The sequence below is a fragment of the Euleptes europaea genome, chromosome 11 (genome assembly GCF_029931775.1).
Source record: "Euleptes europaea isolate rEulEur1 chromosome 11, rEulEur1.hap1, whole genome shotgun sequence".
NCBI lineage: Eukaryota > Metazoa > Chordata > Lepidosauria > Squamata > Sphaerodactylidae > Euleptes > Euleptes europaea.
The window spans coordinates 39,533,276-39,556,242 of record NC_079322.1 but is presented as its reverse complement, the minus strand read 5'-3'; the positions used below and the strand labels follow the sequence as shown (position 1 = coordinate 39,556,242).

General features: G+C 41.8%; 1 protein-coding gene across 1 annotated transcript in view; it reads right to left on the bottom strand.

Moving 5' to 3' along the window:
• Nucleotides 1-886: 886 nt before the first annotated feature.
• COLQ (collagen like tail subunit of asymmetric acetylcholinesterase) overlaps nt 887-22,967 on the bottom strand; it is a 61,829-nt gene continuing 39,748 nt past the window's right edge. The window contains exons 10-17 of the mRNA XM_056857485.1: nt 22,641-22,676; nt 20,027-20,107; nt 11,311-11,407; nt 9,729-9,868; nt 8,686-8,805; nt 7,017-7,140; nt 5,467-5,569; nt 887-1,340 (exon numbers count right to left, since the gene is read on the bottom strand). Coding sequence (XP_056713463.1) covers nt 1,271-1,340; nt 5,467-5,569; nt 7,017-7,140; nt 8,686-8,805; nt 9,729-9,868; nt 11,311-11,407; nt 20,027-20,107; nt 22,641-22,676 — 771 coding nt within the window. The 3' untranslated portion in view covers nt 887-1,270. The remainder of the gene's footprint in view (nt 1,341-5,466; nt 5,570-7,016; nt 7,141-8,685; nt 8,806-9,728; nt 9,869-11,310; nt 11,408-20,026; nt 20,108-22,640; nt 22,677-22,967) is intronic.

Here is a 22,967-nt window from a genome sequence, read left to right as displayed (position 1 = left end):
TACAACGGAGTAACTATTAGGTATATGAAAAAGATAAAATAAAAAGTTGATTTCCTGGCATCTAAGTTTCAATGAAAGTTGATAATTAGACAGATTGCAGGTTTTCCACAAAAGTCTTTAATGTAATTCTAAGATTTTCATAACTCAGCCCTCCAATTCTGTTGCATGAATTAAAATTTCAGGCATATTAACACATGGTTTTATTATGAATCATTTAGAACCTTGGTAGGAACATGGTGCAGAGACCATAAGGTGCATGATGAATCAGTTCTCAAGATCTTGTTCCAAAGAGAGTCAATTGCATCCAGGTGACTTCTTGATGAAGGGTTAGTCAGTCAGGCCTCATGCTTCCAATGGAGACTGACATTTTCCAGTTTGCTGATCCAGTTTGTAATGTCCATAACAATAGGCAAGTATGACTCCTTTTTGAATGTTTTCATTTCAGAAATCCAAGAGTGAGGCACCTTAAAGCCTAATAAATTTATTAGTATGGAAGTTTTCCTCAGCCAGAAGCCTTTGAGATGCCATTGTGTTTACTGCAACAGATTACAGAGCTTGCCATCTGGAATTTGTCTATATAAATATATATAAATTTATGTACATCTCTTATATTCTTCTATAGTATCAGTCTCTAAAGAAAGCTGATCAGTTCTGTAGTCTGGTTTCCCCTGCTTAAGCACATACCTAAATTGCCCCATATTAATGTATACACAATGGGGGTGGGGGCTTCTAATAAATCTGAACATATAATTCAGATAGCTAAAGCATATACAAAGTTCACATTGTTAGAAAAAAACCCAAAATAGTCCTTATAAACACTGCAACCAGAGTATGCTTTGTGTTTATACGGGGAAAGTCTTTTTGTTGTTGTTAAACAAACAAACAAACACCAACAACCTAAAGAGCTTATTTTTATGACTAACAGTGCTAAGTTGAGGTATTATTGTGTTCTTATGAAGTAACCATTTTGAAGAAAAATGCAGTTTGGTGTTTCTCTTGTTATAACAGTTCCTGTAAGCAGCCGTGTGAAATTTTAAGTCTGAATGGAGAATGTTGCTTGACAGTTTTCTACTAAGACAGAATTCAGTGGTCCTATTTTCCTCCAGTGCAAGTCAATTAAAGACAAATCTCACGCCACCATCCACAGCATGTCCCTGGTTGTTTCATCCTAGAGATCGTTTTGTCTATTGCCTGGTCTTGGTTGACAATAACATAGCACCTGCTGTATGCATGTCATAGGGGGAAATGCTTACCTATCTCTGCCCCCCCTTCATGTAAAATACCGGCACTCTGTAGAGTCAATATAGCAATAAGAAGTACATCGTAGTTTTCCATAAGACCTGAAAGCAAAAGGTGACATGCACAAGTTGTTACATATGAAACATTTTACCAGCACTTATGAGACATTTACATTTCCTTTGCAAATAACTTGTCCAAATTACTTAGGAAGGATGGTGCCTAATTTACCAGACAATTTTAATATCTTCTAACAGGAGATGGATAGATGGTTTCTGACTGTAATTTTAGGTAATAAATTAAATAAATTTAAACCCAAGCTATGTGAGACATTACTCCATTAATAGGACTGAGGGAACCCACATTCCCCATAGCCAGATGACAACTGTATAGAACTTATTTCCTCAAGCACCACAAGACCTGGTTTGGATTATGACCACAGTGGGGGTGAGGGTTTAATCCTCTCCCTCCAGTGTTTTCTTGACCCATGATTGCTCCACAGGCTGTGGGGAATATGAGTGGATAAATGTCTTATGTAGTTTGGACCTTAAATAAAGAAAAGGATCAAGCACACTGCACAGATATCATGGGTAAAAAACTGACAGTCCAGAATTAAGCTGATTTCTGGAGGCTGGGGAAGCAGGGACATGTAGGGGCTGTTGAGTGGCAGTATCATGTCACTTTCAGGGAAAAGCTGGAAGTGACATCACATCATTGTAGGAATTGCTGGAAACTCTGTGGTAATAGAGTTTCCAGCAGTTCCTAGAGAGGTGAGATGTCATTTCTGGGTTTTCCCTGGAAATGACCTAACACTGTCACCCAATAATGTTTTCTCCCCCTTCCTGTTGGAGTGCTGGTAGGCAATGGGAGCTGAGGGTGGGAAATTTTCCACCCTCAGAGACCAAAATGGTAAGCCTAAATATATACATTACTGTGAATGTACTGAACAGCAATTGTTTAGAACCTAATTAAAAGACTCTTACACTCAGTGAAAGTCTTTGACGTTTTCATCTGTGAATGTCAGAGAATCTCAGAGTAAAAGTAACTGCCTGATCACTGCATAAAGGAGGCTCTGGATGGTAGCTTTATGGAGAATAGCATGTAATGCCAGTGGGCAAGGTTGCGTCTTCCCACCAAACTATGGAGGTCCTCTGGAACTCTGCAGTGATGTGGAAGGGAGGGCATTCCTGCCAGAGATTCTTCCCAGTACAGAACTTGCTACTAGAACCACACAGACCAGGATCTATATCCCCTACGATGTGTTGAATTTTTCTTCAACGTTTCCTCTTTGTTTATATTCCAAACCAATGCACCAGCTCATTCTGATATTATAGTCCAACTGACCTTAAGGCTGAGATCTTCAAAGCCATGAAGTTCGTTGTGTTGGAAAAATTATTTTCATTTCAATTTTTAAAGGAAACTTTAGAAACCAGCCCCTTCCAAGTAATCACTCTAACTGCACTTTTAAAAAGGCACTTGCTAAATGTTTCTAATAAATAACAATAAAAATAATAAATAAATTTTAAAAATAAAAAGGCACTTGCACATGATTAGTTGCACGAGAACGGGAGTGGGAACATGCTACAGCTATAAGCACACTGCAAACAGACTACTCAGATGCACATTTTGATGCACAATCCGATATCCATTTATACTCATGGTTCCTAATTCAGCAAGTGATATGGACTAGTTTGGGACAAATTGCAGGGAAATCACGTTTTCCTTGTAGTCAGTATGCAGTTTGGTGGCCAACCAAACACAACATTCTGCCCCAGTACACAAACAAATGACTTGGATAACAGTTGTACCAGTGACACAGCCATTGATTGCAAGATGAAGGACATTCCTTGTCTATATGGGCTACTTTTTGACATTTTAGAGTACTTGTTATAAAAATAAATAATTCCCTAGAGTTGCACCTGTGCACAAAAAGGAGTTATATCCTTCTATCCAGCCAAGTCTGAGTGGTATCACAGCAACCGTCCTGTCTGAGACTCCAGGAACACATATATCTGAAGGACTGTCTCTCTCCATATACCCCCTTGTTCCAATTAAACTCTGCAGGCCATCACTTTCTGGGTGAGATCCCAGTAGGTTTCTTGCCTGGCATGAGCCCGGTTTTTTATAGTGTTCCCCTATTTTGGGGAAATGGCCCTTGAAAAGGCAAGGGAGGGGGCTTTTAGGAAGAGTTGTGAGGCTGTGCTGTTTGCCAGGACATTCAGCAGGACCTGAGAGGCAGGAATAGGACATTCTGCAGATTGTTTTTATGAATGGTTTATTGTATGTTTATAATTTTAATGGAACAAACTGTAAGCTACTTTGAGCCACAAAGGGAAAGGCAGGATACCAACGTTTTTTATCATTACATAAACCCCAGAAATGGAGTTGTCTGTTTTCAAAACCTGAACTTAAATACCAACCTTTACTTTCTGTTTGCCAGATTACTTTCCCAATCTGATTTTATCTCTTTTGTACAGCAGTATCAATGAAGATGGTGCTGCAGAGGATTACAATTAGGGGCTGAGAGCTAACACAGAAGAGGCTTTGCCAGAATGGACTCTTATGGATTCCTATTCCTGCCAATTAACACATTATGCTTGCATAAGCTACGAGGGCCCTGCAGATAACTTCATTTGCAAATTAAATGTTTCCTGTAAGATGGTAACAATACCTGACAGCATGAGAGAAGTACAGTAACAGCAGGTGAAATGCTGACCAGAGGGAGCCATTTATACAAATGCATTCAAAGCAGACCATCAACCAAGTACCCTGCCGGACTGGTCTGCATTACAGTTCTGGTTCAAAATATTTATTTAATTTGCGGCTTACTCTAGAGTATAGCTGATGAGGAATCACTACACCCTTAATGAACATGAGAGGTTCATGGACAGCTCCCTAAATGGGATCAGGGGGAGCGAGCAGAGTTTACTGACTATAGAGATATTCTGTCCCTGAAGAAAAACAGACAGGATCAGAGTGCTTCCCTCATATATGTGCCTCCCTCATGCCAGTGGGAGATACCCCAGCAGCAAAAATAAGGGCTCTAAGCACAAAGGGAGTGGATGAATTATATTGATTGAAAAGGAAATGAGCATAACATGTTTCCTCTCAAGGACTAACTATGGTACATTTCCCCCAGAGACATCCCTGGGTCAGCTTTAGGGATGCCAGCCTCCAGGTGGGACTGGAATTACACCTCCTCTCCAGACTGCAGAGATCACTTCCCCTGAAGAAAATGGATGTTTTGGAGAGTGGACTCTGTGGAACTGTACCCCACTGAGGTCCCTGTCTCCCCCAGGGAGACCCACAAATCCCCACAAATCCCCAGGAGTTTCTCAATTTGGATGTGGCAACTGTACCCCTCCCCCCTGCTGGTGGCCAGGGGGAACCTAGCAACTCTAGTCAGCTTGGAAATCTTTTCTGGAGTTCCATGCTTCCTGGGTGCTTCCTGGATTGGGACCTTGGAGTGTGGGGAGAGGAAATGTATAGATTCCCCTCCGGGCTGTTCTTCCTGAACTGAAATGGCCCCAAGGAGCCACCTTTTGTCTTGCTGGGGGCTTTACACACGTATTGATGGGTTACATGTTACATTGCCAAATGAGGCAAACAGCTACACTTCAGGGCCATGAGGAAAAAGGCACAGGGGAAAGGTCTAAGCTCCCTCTCCCTGTGTGCCATGGTCCCAATCCAAAATGGGCCTCCATGCACCTGGAAAGTGCAGAACACTAGAATATATCTCTCAAGCCATCTCAGGGACACCCCTAGAAAAAAAAATGTAACACATAATTAGGCCCAACATTGTCACTTAATTCAAGGGTGGGATGCCTCTGGTGGTCTTCTCTCTGCCAAATTTTCCCTTTGCACTTGGATTTGTTTTAGAAACAAAGGGAATCTGTGCCCCATTCTCTTTGCTGCTGAATTGGGATGGGGGGAGACACTGGTCCCATAGTTAACATGCCAGAGGGTACGCTGTCTCAGAGTCCTGGGACTTCCCCTGACAATGTCCTCCAAAGCAAACAAGGGAGACGAGTGATCAGTCTCAGAGGAAATTTTTTCTGACCCCATTCTCGCTCTCTAAATCCACTGTGATGAAATAAGACGGGGGAAAGGAATACAAGGAGATCTTTCCCCCTTCTTTCCCCACAAAACCCCTTGCAGCTCCCACTTATCTGGATGAATAATTTTCTTCTATGATTTAATAAAATTAGAAAGGATTTAAATAGGCCATACCCAGGAAGATATGTTTTACATGTTAAATATCCAAAATCTTTCCCGTCACAGTCTTCTACACCTTCTTGTCGGTAGCCATCTCCACAGTAAGCATGGCGACATCCTAATACACAATAAAGAAAAGAACAAAGAAAAATGCTGACTTTCTTTACCCCTTAAGAGAGAATCAAACTGGCTTACAATCGCATTCCCTTCCCCACAACAGACACACTGTGAGGTAGGTAAGGCTGAGAGAGCTCTAAGAGCTGTGACTAGCCCAAGGTCACCCAGCTGGCTTCATGTAGAGGAGTGGAGAAACAAATCCAGTTCACCAGATTAGCCTCCACCCCTCACATGGAGGAGTGGGGAAACAAACTTGGTTCTCCAGGTGAGAGTCCACAGTTCTTAACCACTATACCACGCTGGGGGTTATTTAGTAGGTGTTTCAGTTTCATAGACGACAGCATGGATTTTCCTCCCATCATTAATGACAACAGTTTGACGCAGATTAGTGTTTCTGCATGATTTGCAATTAGTTTATTCCAGAACTGAGGCTGCACTCCTATGTATCTTACATGAGGAGGCTTGCCAGCCCCCCAAAGGGGCTGTCTGTGTATGGAAGGAGCAGCTTGTAAGTCTGAAACTCTGGCCTCTAATCAATACAATGCCAGTAGGTCATTGCTTCAAGTGACCATAAGCATTCACCCTGACCTTACTCGACCCCAGTCACCATCACAAATGATACTTAGAGTGAGGGCTGATGGCTTCAGACCACAGCGATCCAGGCTCTGATCACATACAGGTTAGATTATTGTAATATGTTTGGAGTGGGGCTGCCTTAGAAAATGGTCCAGAAACTGTTTCAAAATGAGTCACCCAGGCTATTGTCTGGGATTCGTTATAGGGATTGTGTCACCCCTTTGTCAAAAGATCTACACTGGCTACCCATCTGTTTCTGGGCATAATTTGAAGTGCTGGTTGTTACCTTTAAGGCCCTAAATGGCTTGGGGGCATAGTACTTGAAGGATCGTCTCCTCCCATATTGCCCACCCTGCCAATTAAGATCTGTCTTCCAAGCCCTTCTCTTTTACCCTGTCTTCAGAGGTTAGATGGGTGGTAACTAGACATGGGGCATTTTCAGTGGTTGCACTTTGCCTTTGGACAACCCTCCCCCTTGAGGTTCATCTGGTGCCTACCTTGCTTTCTTTGAGCTGCCAGACCAAAACCTTTCTCTAAGGGTTTTAATTAAGGAGTCTTATCTTTACCTTTACTATGGTCAGCGCTATGCCTGGGGACTACTCTATGTTATATTTCTTTTATACCCTGGTATGTTTTTATTGACCTGTTTTTATCAGCTGGTCATTTTATTGTTTTAGAAGTAAGCTGCCTCTACCCAAGCTGATAATAAATTAATTATCAGCTTGGGTAGAGTGAGGCACCCATGGACAAGGATTGCGCAGGATTGTGCATAAGATCCTATGTCAGTGGAACATAGGAACAGGCTGTCCATGTTTTTTAGGATCTCCATGTAAAACGAGGTAAGAAATTAGACATCAACAGATATAACATACTTATACAGTCATCAGTCACAATGGTATTGCCATCATCACAATCTTCCCCATCTTGGAGGATCCCATCTCCACAGGTATTGCCATCTTGAATAGGGTAGTCCACAGGATAGAAGGGTGTAAATTGCTGGAATAAATGCACAAACAGCCACTTGAACTATAGCAATCCTTATTGTCCTGGGAGGTAAGCAATGGACGTACTCAGGTACTGGAAAGTATAAATGGTTGCATTTCAGACATTGTTCATAATGGTGGACAAACCAGGCTTGTATGCTGTGCTCACGTGTTTGTTTGTTTTTAAATCCTAGACCTTCATGTCCTCCCCACAAACAAGGATTCTCAACCGGGATTAAACCTTGGGTTAGAATCCGGAGTTGTGTGGAAGGAAGCAGACTTCGGTTTGCCAAGGTGCCTGCATTCGGACACCATGACAAAGGGGAGCTTGATTCAAGGGCTTCCAGAAGGCTTCAATTGATTTCTGCCCACAGGACAAGGAGGAAGGGAGAATGGAAGCACAGCAACAAGCCACATTCATCTTTATTATGAACAAACAGAAGTTTGTTGTGACATCTGTGGAGCCAATTCCTGTCCTTATTTAGTGAAAAATTGCTTAACATTTTAGCTCTGATTTGACTAGTTCCAGAATCAGCTGGGAGTCTTGAAAATATACATTATATGATATTCTGAAGCAACCAATTGTCAGGTCTCAGCAACACGTTGCGTTCCTGGTAATAAAGACTTCTCTCCAGACAGTGCAGCGAGTTAAAAGTTTTATTTCAGAAAGTCAGCGAGTTCAGCAGATCATAGAAACTTAAGGCTGGAATACAGACATGGGGAAATATATAGGGTAAATACAATGGGGTTGATTAGGTTTTAGAAACAAAGAAACAATACAGACGTTAACTACCAGTAAAGACTTAAGACAACGCATACAGGAAATAAACGCGTGCGTTAACTGGCTGATCTTCCCGGGCTCCCGGCGGGACCCAGTATCAGATCAGCGATTACTCGGGCGGGTCTCCATTGAGGTGCAGATCTTGGGCAGGAGACTGGGTGCAAACGGGGAGGAATGGAGTGCACAAAAAAACTCCATTTTGTCCGTGGGGGGAACCATCTTGTTTCTTATCCGGGGCCGGCAGAGAGCCTATCTGACACCAATGTGCATTTCACAATCCTAATTCCTATGTGTATTTGGCACCTCTGAAAACTATTGATGTAAACCATATTATTTTATAATAAGCATTTACTTATCCTTTAGCGATAATGCCTTTAGGTTGAAAGGGCATACTTTAAAAGTCTTTACTTTTTCATGTATCCCATGATCAAAGAAGCATTAAAACACAAAGCCAGTGAAGACATAATGTTGCTGGTTGCTTAACCATGGTTAATCAGTCAGAAGTAGGTCACAGAGTTGCCAACCTCCAGGTGAGGCCTAGAGACCTCCCAGAACTACAACTGATCTCCTGAAAAAATGGCTGCTTTGGAGGGAGGGTAGATTCTATGATATTATACCACACTGAGGTCCCACCCTCTCCAGGCTCCACCCCAAATATCCAGGAATTTCTCGACTCAGAGTTGTCAACCCTAGCAGGCCACGGGATTGCATTTCACACTTCTCCACCCAATCTCTTAACCAGTGTTTGTAAACAAATGACTGCACTTTCTTATTTACCTGGATTGGAAGCCATCCAAAAGTATCCTTGAAATACAAAGATCTCTGATCTCTTCGAAATGCTAAGGCATTTTCAGTATTTAGCCTATCTAGTTCTTCTTGATTATTCACAACAAAAATCTGGAAAAGAGAAACAACCGGATATACTGGAATACTAGATTGCCATAGAATAATAAATTGTAAGAGAGATTTCAGGGCAGAGTCCAAATGTGAAATGTAGGGTCAATGCTTACAGGTGGTTGAGCCCACCCCCTCCAAAAGTACCTGCTATTATGAGCATGAATGCATGATTTACTCAAAACTGAATTGTCTTTGTAATTATTATTTTTTACCCACTGAGATTAGGGAAGAGAAGTGTTCCAGCTTTGCAGGATGAGCGTACCCAACCAAAGGTGGGAGGGGAATGGTAACTTGATTTATAAAGTGTTTTAAACTCTTTCGTATAAAATCGAAGAAAGGACAATAAACTTGAGGTACGTGTTCTGGGGGCACAGGCTGCGTTCAATAGGTTCTCATGTCACTGGTTCAACCACCTTCTACACAGCTCATGTTACTGCAATAGCATATTCCCAGCAACCTTACTCAACAATGTGGCTTGATTGCAGAAAATAAAATGGGATTTCCAAGGCTTGTAGGTCTTGGAATTTAGTCTGGATCATCATCTGCAGATGGATAAAATCCTGTTCCCCATCCAGAAACAACTTTGTCTCAAAAAGTTCTAGGAAGGAAGGCAATGACAAACCACCTTTGCTTCTCACTTACCTTGAAAGCCCCTGGCTGGGGTCTCCAAATGTCAGTTGTGACTTGACAGCACTTATGTATATACATAAGAGTTCTGCTATTGAAAACTCAGCAGTACAACATGTGTGCCATGACCATGGTTGTCAGAGCTCATGCATAATCAGGAACAATGCTGTCAAATGTAATTTGATTATTTCAGAATATGGAAATTAATTGTATGGCCCAGTTCAAGCTAACCAAAAACAACAACTGAACCTTAGAGGATCCCTCTACACTGAGCAGCTCCTAACAAACTCACTTACTGCAGGAACTTTTGAATAAGGATGTCCAAACGGTGGCTCCTCATATGGTGGGAAATTCATATTTTGCTGGGAGTTGCAGAGACATTTTCCTGGAGGACCAGGAAGCCCTCTCTCCCCTTTTGGCCCCATTGTTAGTTGACCTAGAAAATATCAGATTGTCATACTAGGACAGTGAAATAGAAAAAGACATCCTGCAAAGAAAAAACTGAATATTGTCGAAGGCTTTTACAGTCAGAGTTCATTGGTTCTCGTAGGTTATCCGGGCTGTGTAACCGTGGTCTTGGTATTTTCTTTCCTGACGTTTCGCCAGCAGCTGTGGCCGGCATCTTCAGAGGAGTAACACTGAAGGACAGTGTCTCTCATTGTCAACACTGTCCTTCAGTGTTACTCCTCTGAAGATGCCGGCCACAGTGCTGGCGAAACGTCCGGAAAGAAAATACCAAGACCATGGTTACACAGCCCGGATAACCTACAAGAACCAAAAAACTGAATCTCCACCAGCAAACTAAAAGTATAATTTAAAATCAGGGCATTGCAGGCTGGCGAGTGTCTGAACCCTATAAACTTTGCTAGGCATTCATACACATGGAGCTTTGTTAGGGGGTCATGCACATGGACAACAAATGCACCACTTAAGGAATACCATTGTTTATTGCCATTGTTTGATCTGCAGCGGAGCAGATTGTGAGGGAGAGGATGAATACATTATCTGGATGTAAGCAGGGGGATATGTAGAAGAATATCTGCAAGTCTCCCACCTGTAGTTCAAAAAGAGTGATGGTATGGATAATAGTCCATTTTCACGGTATCTGTCTACAGATTCATACCAACAAACCGTATCACCATCAAACATACAGAGGATGACTGTATCTTAACACCGAATTCCCTCCAGTGAGTGGTCCGGAAGGAAGAAGAAAGCATAAACCCAGCCACTTCAATAGTGTGAAACTGACAGTGCAAAGTTGTGCAGGTTTATTAAATCAAAGGGCTTAGACCATTGCACAGTGCATCACTCCATGGAGGTTGGTAAAGTTTGTGAGCAAAAGGCCGCAGTCACACTGCAGAAAAACTAAAGCCCCACCCTAGAGCTGCACCTGAAAACTTGACTTTCCTCTGCTAGGGTTTCATAGATACCCAGGGAAGAAAGTAAGCTAGTATAGGCCAGTATGGAGTACCGGTAAACAAGAGGCCAAAGTGGTACCTCCTATCTTCTGCTTTGCGTTCCCCCAAGAGAGAAAGTACCAGTAAGAAATTTGTTACTTTTGCCCCTGTAGATATCTCACAATATGTGTCTCTTTTCTATTTAGCAAAGCCACGTGAATTAAAGAAAGGGAAACAACATCGCTTCAGAATAGGGTTGCCAACCTCCAGGTACTAGCTGGAGATCTCCTGCTATTACAACAGATCTCCAGCCGATAGAGATCAGTTCACCTGGAGAAAATGGCCACTTTGGCAATCAGACTCGATGGCTTTGAAGTCCCTCCCCTCCCCGAACCCCGCCCTCCTCAGGCTCCGCCCCAAAAACCTCCCGCTGGTAGCAAAGAGGGTCCTGGCAACCCTACTTCAGAAAGACATCTCTTACCTGATACCAAAGTTCCTGGAGGACCAGGCTGACCTGGAGGGCCAGGCTTCCCAGGTTGACCTGCAGTTCCAGGAGGTCCCATGTCTCCTTTTTGTCCCTGGTAATGAAAATGGGTCTGCCTTACAATGTTTCATAATGCATTTGGCACTTTGTTTATAACACAAAAGCAGCTTCCAAGGTGGAAATACATGCCACATGACATAATTCAGCTGTTGCGTCCTGGAAAAAATAACATCTTTCTTTTCGTTTATACTTAAGGTCAAAACTCCAAAGTAGAATTGTATCCTGAATGGAAGCAAATCAAAACAACAGCGTCGTATGAAGCATGAGGCAAATCTTCTCACTGTGGATCTATTTATTTCTTTAAAATATGCACTTGCTTACTGCTTTTGCCTCTGAATGCTCCCAGTAAACCTTCAATTGTATACATTCCACACGTTCCCCAACCGGTGTGTACCAAATGTTCTTCAATTTGCATTTTGGGCAACTGTGGGGGGGGGGGGGGCTTCAGAGACCCCCAAATGGTGTACAACCCATTCCCAACAACCTTGCTCACATCTCGCTGCAGCCTCAATCAACTGCTGCTTTGACATCATTTCCTTGTCTAACAACTAGTGGTGTTCTCACATAGTCAGTCAGATTTGGCTACAAATGACATCACAGAGAGCAAAATAAGCAAGGGCAATGCAATTTTATTGATCTTAAATGGAAGAAGAATTATTTGCAAAAGGAAAGGTCCTGAAAGATGGTGAAAGAGGCTGTTAAAAGTCTCACTCTGGAGTGCTGCCAGGGCCACTCCTTGAATACCAGATACTGGGCAGGAAAATGCTACCTAAATGTGCGTTAAAGGGCCAAGGTCTCACTGCAGCGCTAAAAACATTTTCACCCCTTTTACAACCCCATGAAAAACAACTGAAGAAAGGGGATTGCCATTTGAGGGGCCCAACTGTATTTTCCAAAATTCCCTCCCTCACATTTCAATACAACATTTTCCATGAGGTAACATTCCATTGTGCAAGTCCTCACTGGCAATCTGAAGTGATACCATTGAGGCACACAGGTTTGTGTGAGGCTTAAAACTCAAGTGCATTTTTTCTTGTGCTAATTTACTAGAGTCTGGAGCATTTCCCATTCCAGATTCTATTTGTAGTTAGAGAGCCATGCAAGATTCTTGTAAGCCGCACCCACCATAGATATTTGCCTGGTATGGTATATTTCTCTGTATGTCTATGAATATCTTACCATTCACCACTTCAATGAAACCACAGACACACTCTGGCAAATAATTCTGGTGTTGACTATATTAGGGCTTGCTATAGTCAACCCTCCCCCCTCAAAAAAAGAACCCTGAAGTAAACTTTTCCAAGCAAAAATGGACACCCAGGGGAGATTTTAAAACAAAACAAGAACAAGGCCCTGCAACAATTCCAGTGCCAATTCTGTCCTCATATCCTCACACTGTCACAGGACCAAACACCACCAGTGGTATCATCATTCACCTGCACATACTGTAACAAGATATGTGCTATCATATCCCAGCAATGCCCTTTTGCCATTTACATGAACAAGAGAATAAATGGCTACATATCTGACATCAGAAACGGAAACTTTCAGTGATGTTTGAAGACTTTTTGTTGTTTTGGCCACAGCAGACTAACATGTCTCCTCCAGAATTTTTATTCAAACGTCTTGTGCTATATTCATATGCACTTATGTAGACTTAACCAGCTAAAATGCATGTAATTAATCAACTGAGATTATTTTAATCAGCCCTATGGAAAACACATAGAAATGTAATCTGAGGAATATAAAAGGTAAAGGTCCCCTGTGCAAGCTGACCCATGGGGTGATGTCTCATCCCGACGTTTACTAGGCAGACTTTGCTTACGGGATGGTTTGCCAGTGCCTTCCCCAGTCATCTTCCCTTTACCCCCAGCAAGCTGGGCACTCATTTGATCGACCTTGGAAGGATGGAAGGCTGAGTCAACCTTGAGCCGGCTACCTGAAACCGACTTCCGTTGGGATCGAACTCAGGTCGTGAGCAGAGCTTGGACTGCAGTACTGCAGCTTACCACTCTGCGCCACGGGGCTCTTCTTTCTGAGGAATATAGGACACTTAATATTGTCGAAGGCTTTCACGGTCAGAGTTCATTGGTTCTTGTAGGTTATCCGGGCTGTGTAACCGTGGTCTTGGAATTTTTTTCCTGACGTTTCGCCAGCAACTGTGGCAGGCATCTTCAGAGGAGTAGCACTGAAGGACAGTGTCTCTCAGTGTCAAGTGTGTAGGAAGAGTAATATATAGTAGTCAGAAAGGGGTTGGGTTTGAGCTGAGTAATTGTATCTTGATACTTACAGGACAATGATTAGCACATTACTTTTTGCAGGACAATTACTCAGCTCAAACCCAACCCCTTTCTGACTATTATATATTACTCTTCCTACACACTTGACACTGAGAGACACTGTCCTTCAGTGTTACTCCTCTGAAGATACCTGCCACAGTTGCTGGCGAAACGTCAGGAAAAAAATTCCAAGACCACGGTTACACAGCCCGGATAACCTACAAGAACCAATAGGACACTTAATTTCTAAAGAGGGAAGAGCAATGCTTTCAGCTTTCCTATAACTCGCCCGTCCCCCATTGGGATGTTCAGTTTCAAATGGCAAGTTGCTGCTTCTATTCGAGAGCCATCTGTTGCTTTGAGCAGTATACCAAATCATAGGTAAATTTACTTATCAACTGGTGCAAACCCACATGTCACTCAAAGTACAGAGGATGATTTTCTTGCAATATCTGTGAAGACTGCATAAGAAAGGTGACGAGCCAATGCTTTTTGGAAATCTAATGAAAACAAAGCATCACACTGATGAAGACCAGGCCGGTTTTTAATGTGCAGAAACGCGATGGGAAGACACTGCTGAGGCCTGCAGCTTAATGCAGTTAGTTCAGACTAGCAGCGATGATTTATAGTACAAAGCATGGCTGATTTCTTTTGCACATCATTCCTACAACAAACAAGCACTGCACTCATGTTTCGGCAGACTGTTTAGAGCGTTTGCAGCATAAATATTCCCAGAAATCTCCAGCAGGCAATTTGGTACCGGGCAGGCCACAAAAGCTATAGAGCCCAATTTTTGGTGGGACTTGTAAGGTTGAAATCAGTAGACTTGCAAGAGAGCGTCCTGTTCTTTTGGTGGGCTAGGGTTGCCAGGTCCCTATTCTCCACTGGTGGAAGGTTTTTGGGGTGGAGCCTGAGGAGGGTATGGTTTGGGGAGGGGAGGGACTTCAATGCCATAGAGTCCAATCGCCAAAGCAGCCATTTTCTCCAGGTTAACTGATCTCTATCGGCTGGAGATCAGTTGTAATAGCAGGAGATCTCCAGCTAGTACCTGGAGGTTGGCAACCCTAGCTGGTCTTAATATGATGTGTTTGGAAGCTGCCTTATTGTAACTGAATGGCTATGCTTGCAAAGACTCAATCTGAATCTGAAGACAGCAATGAGGTAATCAAGATGCATCTCAGAATGGAAGTGGAAGTAACACCTTCTCAATTTAGCTGCCGCAGCAAGCAATTTATATAGGGATCTCAAGCTGGCTCTGAAGCCAGGAAATGACTGAGTAGGTGAGAAGAGTCCCCTCTTATTCAACCAATAGCTATTTAAACACAGGTCAGATCCCTGCCTGTCCCAGCTCTGGTAGCAGTCTGTCTCTGAAGACATCAAGAAAGTAACTGTCTGGAGCAGTATAACTAAGAACAGAGGAAAAAGCACTATGGTATTCAATAGTGCACTCAATAACAAATCATCTGCAGTGGCTTTATGTTGAAACTCGCTTGCTTGCTGGGTCTGGTAAATGGGTTCTGGTATTTGTTGGTGTCGTTTCTGTTGCCAGAAAGGTAAGAAAGCTTTCGAGTTCACAAATGTCCGAGAAAATGATTGCTTCACAAGCAAGTCTGTATATGCACAAAAGCATTTATCCTCATACAATTAAAGATCCAGTGAGATAGGTGCGGTAATTTATTGCTATAAAAAAGGGTCTTATGGCACCTTAAAGGCTAACAGATTAATTGTAGCATAAGGGTCATCAGATGCACAAAGTGAAACCTCAGTTTATGTTCACACGACCACGCAATTGAGAGGGAAAGAAATGTAACCTTTGGGGTTAAAATCCATAAAAATCAAGAGGCATAATCTGAAACTTGATTTATTCTGAAGTTGTCTCTTCGGCACATGGGAAGATGTTTTTATGTGTCATGGTCCAAGGTAAAGGCTACGACTCTGATTCACAGATGTATAACCAGTATCTTCTATCCATGTTACCAAGTACTCTATAACTTGAAAAGCTGGATTCTAAGAGATTGTGCTAGAAGGGTGATTTCACACATGCTAAAATCAATTCCTTGCTTTCATCGATTTGCCATGCAAATATAAAGCCTACACTGCATGTGTTTCAGTGTGTGCTTGTGCTCAGAGCAAATCTATCAGGGTGGAATCTATCCCTTTGGCACCTTTGCCTTCTTTTTCTGTTGTTTGCCAATGTAGGGACTCTGTTAGGACTCAGGACCTTTTTGTTAGAGTTAAAATACCCGCCTCCCCCCCCCCCCCAGTTTCTTTTAAGCGGTCAGGAGAGCCGAGATTACAAATAGTGCAGAGTTTGCCTAGTGGAAGCCTGCTTAGTAAAATAAAGCAGGAGTCCATTTCAAAATGGCCAGGAGAGCCAAGAGAGCAGTTTGAGGGACTCCTTTGCATAGTTCTATCTAGTCTCCAGCTAATTTCCCCCAATAAAGGAGACCCCCCTGTGTCTGGTGTAACAACACAGGCTCTTCTGCATTAATAATGATCAAGCTATTCACATAAAAAGTGGCAAAGAAGCTCATATAAAGAGGCAGCAAACCTCTGGTTAGCCTTTGTGTGTTAACAGCTTCGTTACAAGCCAGGCGTGTGTGTTTTTACTCTGCTGCTGAGATAAGTTTTAACTGCTATTTAACTGCTTCTTACTTTGTTTTAATATTGTTTTCTGTCGTAAGTGGCCTTGTAGCCCTTTTATTCAACTATTTTATCTCCAAGTGGGAGTTTTTTTTCCTCCAAGGAAGGGCTGAACTTGTTAATTGGATAATTGACTGTTGTCCTTGGCTTTAAGCCCATTTTATTTACTGGAACCATTTCAAATCAAGCTGAACTAGTTAAAATGAAACCACAAAAAAAAGACAGAGAAGGGGAGGCAAATTTTTCTCCAGCTTCCAAACAAGCTAAAATTGGAGATTATTTTTTGGCACCTGGTGTTGCACAATCTCAAATCGCCATCTCCAGTAGCTTTGCTCCCTTGTCGACAATGCTGACGAAACTGATGAAAGTGAAGTAGAGAATACCTTTGATACTTTTTGCAGGACAATGATTAAGCTCAACCCAACCCCTTTCTGACTATATATTACTCCTCCTACACACTTGACACTGAGAGACACTGTCCTTCAGTGTTACTCCTCTGAAGATGCCTGCCACAGCTGCTGGCGAAACGTCAGGAAAGAAAATACCAAGACCACGGTTACACAGCCCGGATAACCCACAAGAACCAATGAACTCTGACCGTGAAAGCCTTCGACAAAACTCTAAGAAAGTTTGGGCCATAGTTTCAGATTCCTTCTAGGAGGAATTTTCTCCTACGATCATTATTTCTCCTCAGAATTGGTTTTGCAATTTTTCTACCCTATTTCAGCACAATCGTGGTAATCCAGCTAATCCAATTGACTTTGCTGGTGAGGACCTGCCTGAGTGGCCCCCAGTGACCCCACATGAAATAATGGAGCTAATCAGCCAAATGAAGTCTGGAAAAGCCCCTGATCTGATCCCTGCTGAGCTCTTAAAGTTGGACAAGGAAGGATGGGCAGCCCCTCTTGCTTCATTCTTCACCATGATTGATCAAACAGGACTCATCCCAGATGCCTGGCAGAACATGATCATAGTCCCGATCTATAAGAAGGGCGACCGTTCCAACCCCTCAAATTACAGACCAATCAGCCTCTTATCCATTTTAGACAAATTATATGCCAAACATTTATTACTTAAATGAACTTCGTGGATAACCGGAAAAAAAATATCCTAGGCCCTGAACAACTTGGTTTCTGCAAGGGTAAATCTACTGTAGATCATTGCATCACCTTAGCGCATCTGGCCGAAAAGTACATTAAATCTGGGAGATCTAAACTTTATACAGCCTTTCTCGATTTCAAGGGTGCATTTGACTCAATTGACAGAGAACTATTATGGGCCAAATTGCATCAGTTAGGTATGGACAAGAGACTCCTTAAACTAATTATTTCACTGTATTCTTCCACCACCTGCCAAATCAAATGTCCAACTTCAGGAGAAATAACCCCTAAAATCCCCTTTATTAAAGAAGTCAAGCAGGGGTGTATTCTTGCCCCTTTTTTATTTAATCTTTTTCTTTACGATTTAACTCCTTTCTTAGCATTGGAAGACTGTCATACCCCAACTAGGCACTACCCATGTGTCTATTTTACTCTATGAGGATGATACAGTATTACTCTCCTGCATAAAGGTGGGTTTCAGACGTTTGCTGAATAGATGTCTAAATTTTTTCTCTATTAACAAATTACAGCTGAACTATGAGAAATCCAAAATATTTGTATTTGCTAAATCCTGCAAAATCCAAAAATGGATATTTGTGGGAAAAGAAATAGAACAAGTAAAGCCGTTTAAAAACCTGGGTCTCTACTTTACCTATATCATGTTCTGGTCGAACCATTGTAAATCAGCAGTTAATATTGCCACCATTAGTGCATCGGCTATTTTACGGGGGGGGGGGGGTTTGGCAGGGGCAATCAATTTGTTCCATCTGCATTGAAAGTCTTTATGGCCAAAATAATTCCACAACTACTCTATGCCATTTCAGTATGGATTAATGCTTTTGATATTCGTGCTGAAAGGGTACAATCCAAGTTTGTCCGGAAAATCATGGGCTTTCCATGTTGCATCCCATATGCAGTCCTCTGCTTAGAAACTGGCCTTGTTAGGATAGAAACAAGAGCCTGGCTTATGTCAATTAAATACTGGCTGCGGATACACTATCAATCTGATCCTAGGAGCTTTTTACATCATGTGCTGGTTGAATCTAACATCTCCAAATGGTCCACTAGTATAATGGGTAAAATAATTTTAATGGGCCTATCCATTGACTCTCTGTCATATGCTCCCTTTCTCAAGTGCATATCAAATAGTTAAATGCAGAATTCTGAACATTGGACTACAAACTCTTGCCAGTCTTGCCAAAAAATCTTGTTCCCCCTTGAATTTTGAAATTCCTTTAACTACTGGTCGACTGGCTCCTTATTTGTCTACCCTACATGCCCCGCAAATGCGCAGAGCTTTTGCACTTGCTAGGTGCAATACCCTTCCTTCAGCTATTACTTTTGCAGATATAACCAAACCAGATACACAGTGAGGCTTTGTCCCTGTAACTCTAATTCAGTCGAGTCGGTTTCCCATATCCTTCTTCGTTGTCCTCAGTATAATGTCATCCGCTCCAATTTTTTCGACTCTATTTTAACTAATATATCAAGCCACTAGGAAGCCCTCATAATCTATCATTATCTTAATGATTTATCACCTGAAATAACTGAAAAAGTCGCTGTTTTTTAAGCTTAATAATCAAAAACAGATTGGATAAGGATTAATGATTAATGGCTTTTTAATATGTTTCTGTTTCCTCTGACCGTTTATTATCTGTATGGATGATCTGTTGTTTTACATCATAAGCCAATAAAGGTTATTGTATTGTATTGTATTGTGTAACAGTACATTGGACTAGATGAACCACTGGTCTGATCCAGCAGGCTCTACTTATGTTCTTATGTTCTCAGAGACAATTTCAGTCTGACATGTGGGATTAGGTTACTCTTCAATGGGGCAAATACTTTCCAGTGCTGGAAAGTCAAGCCCTTTCATAATTGAAATAGAATTAAATGCACTCTGTAGTTCTGAGCTGTTTCAAACCATCAGGGAAATAGCTTGCTGGGTGTATCTAAATACTGTTGGTTTGCACAAATGTTCTGCCCCATCATACCGAGAAAAAAATTCTGTACAAATTGTACATGTCAGTGCTTCCTGAATTAATAACAATACTGCAAAGTTAAATATATTATACCTTTCTCTATAGACTAATTTGTTATGATCGTTGACTGTTTTGACCTTCCCTCTCTGTAGTTCCTGGGAATAATAATGGTGTATGGTACCAAGAGTTCAGTGCAGTATTCTAGGCAAAATAACCCATTACCTTCTTGTTCCATGACTCAACATGTTACTTTGACCCATTCAACCTAAACCCTATTCTTCATCAAGCTTTGTCACATTGCTTTTGAAATAGATATCTTTTGATGTTTTAGAATGGTCTCATTTTTTTTCTCACATACCATATATTCATTAGGTGAATGACTCATCAGCAGATATCCTTCATTTGATACAAATACCTCATGACTGAGAGGTAAATAGAGAGACATAATTCTTTTCACAATGGAAGTATATGTGAATATATATTCCCACAGATCATTCATTTTGTTCCTTTTCATGATATCTAGTGCAACTTGGTCCAGACCTTTCTACTCAGAAAAAAATGTTAGGTGCTGAAAAATGTAAGATTGAGACACACTGCACAACTGTAAACATGTCAGGAAGGAACTGAAAACACAATATAGGATTCCTACTTGTTTGCCTCGTTTCCCTGGTCTTCCAGTAGGCCCTCTGTGCCCCGATAAACCAGGCTCGCCCTTTGGACCCATTTCTCCCTTCATGGATTTAAAAAGGAAGAACAACTTTGGTACAAAGATACATACTGGTTATGCAGTTTGTCTTATTTATGTCACAGTAACGGGTTACATGCAAAAGCCTGATGATTCTAAAGTGGAATTCATAACTGTAGCTTGGATCCTGCTCACAAGTATTGCTGACAGACAGGTTTCCATCAGTGGAGCATGACTCCCTTCCCCCTCCCACTGCATCCCCAAATGCCCCCTGAAATGCTATTCCTGCCAGGGCAGCTACAGAAATAATTGGGGAGGGGGCAAGGTCAGAGATCACTCTAGCCTTCTTCCTGACAAATTGGAAGTATATGTATGTCAGGGGGGGAAATCAGTAAATTTATTCTGGGGGGGCAGGTTCTCCCCTTGCCCCCCACAGGCATCCATGATTCCTGGGGTGTAAGGTACCCCTAGGCACAGCTTGAAGGGGGAACTAGAGGTCTGCAGCTGGAGGAGGAACCTGGTGAAAAGTTCCCCCTTCCATCAGAAAAAGTATTAGGAGGTCCCTAACTAATAACTAAAATTCCTCTGAAATATTAAAAAATATTAAAAAATAATCCAGCAAATTAATGCGTAAAGCCACTAAAATTAAACAGGCACTGCATAAGAGTTCATACATTTATTTATGTTGACCTGTGTAGGAGTATATATCAGAAGATTGTATTCCTAGATTCTATATTCCTAGATATATCAGAAGATGATATTTCTTCCATCATGTAGTAGATGAGATGCCCTTGGATAATGATCTTCTGGAATATTTTGCATTATTACTAGGGTTGCCAACCTCCAGGTAGTTACAATAATGAGGAACACCTGTGCCAAAGTTAACGTAGTTGAAGAAAATGGTAGCACGAGGGCTCAAGAGTATAACACCACACTGGGTAAAAAATGCAAAATAATGATGCAAACAATGAACATGCAAACTATACAAAAAATCATATAAGCACTTCTGAATGTGTAGACAATATTTATAGGCATAAAGTCAACAAGCATAATGATAAATGAAATGAAATGAAAAGCATTACATCATGCAGTAGGGCAAGCAAATCTGTGGCACAAATTAGTTCTCTAGACTAAATACAATCCACAACGAGTACAGGAATATCCAGTCCAAAACATAAGGTCAAACATCAATAGTCCAGAAGTAAGAGATAAGAAAATCCAAGAAGTGCAGCCAAGGAACCAAGATAAAAGGAGAACGCGTGGCTAGTCGTAAATCACGTTTCAAGGCTTTCTTCAGCTCCAACGTTGTTAGCATTAATCAGCCCGTAGGCTAAAAGGAGGGTTCAAATGACCGTCAGCTAGGGAATGCGTCTATGTGGAATTCAAAAGCGCATGTATCCTCATGTGAGCACTCACATGAGGATACATGCGCTTTTGAATTCCACATAGACGCATTCCCTAGCTGACGGTCATTTGAACCCTCCTTTTAGCCTACGGGCTGATTAATGCTAACAACGTTGGAGCTGAAGAAAGCCTTGAAACGTGATTTACGACTAGCCACGCGTTCTCCTTTTATCTTGGTTCCTTGGCTGCACTTCTTGGATTTTCTTATCTCTTACTTCTGGACTATTGATGTTTGACCTTATGTTTTGGACTGGATATTCCTGTACTCGTTGTGGATTGTATTTAGTCTAGAGCACTAATTTGTGCCACAGATTTGCTTGCCCTACTGCATGATGTAATGCTTTTCATTTCATTTCATTTATCATTATGCTTGTTGACTTTATGCCTATAAATATTGTCTACACATTCAGAAGTGCTTATATGATTTTTTGTATAGTTTGCATGTTCATTGTTTGCATCATTATTTTGCATTTTTTACCCAGTGTGGTGTTATACTCTTGAACCTCCAGGTAGTAGCTGGAGATCTCCTGCTATTACAACTAATCTCCAGCCGATAGAGATCAGTTCACCTGGACAAAATGGCCACTTTGGCAATTGGACTCTATGGAATTGAAGTCCTTCCCCTTCCCAAACCCCGGCCTCCTTAGGCTCTGCCCCAAAAACCTCCCGCCAATGGCGAAGAGGGACCTGGCAACCCTAATTATTACTGATTCCATACTGAAGATCTATTATCCATTACATGTTGGGAAAGTGGTCTTCATAAGTTCAGCAGGCATGGCTTGTGTGGGTTAACTTGGTTCAACATCCATTGGACTGAAATATGTACAAGACAGGAACTGTCTTCAGAATACTTATTTAGAGCAACATGTCCTACAGCCCTGCTCCGGATATCTGTGAGTTCAACCAAGTGTGCAGCAAGCCTTTACACATGTACAAGTGTTTAGGCTCCCTCATGCAATCAGAAAAAGACCAGTGAATGCACAGATGAACATCTGAAGAGGGCTATGGATCCACAAGCTGAGTAGCTATGAGGGTAAAAATATAAGATCCACGTACACATAAATCTCAGTGTAAAACCAATCCACTGGGGACTCCAACATACGTCAAAAATTCTAACTCCATCAATGTCAATTAAGTGAGGACTCTGAGAGTTTCCCACATTTTATATACCTACCTTCTGTCCCAGCATTCCAGGGAAGCCTATGTATCCCTGCAAGGAAAAATTGAGGTGTGGGGAGGAAGAACATGAAATACTCTTTAAGTTTGGGTTTGTCTGGGCATGATACAAAGAAAAACCACTGCTTCATTTCTGCAATTACATTAATATAATGCAGTTCACAATGACCAGATTATGGACAAATACAGATATCTCTAGCCAATTCTGCTAGACGGACCAGGGATATAGTTTCATACAGTCAAATAGACTGTGTTACTTTATTGGCAGTGAACACAGCTAATTGCAACTTTTAAGCATAGAAATGAAGTTGGACTCAATCACCCA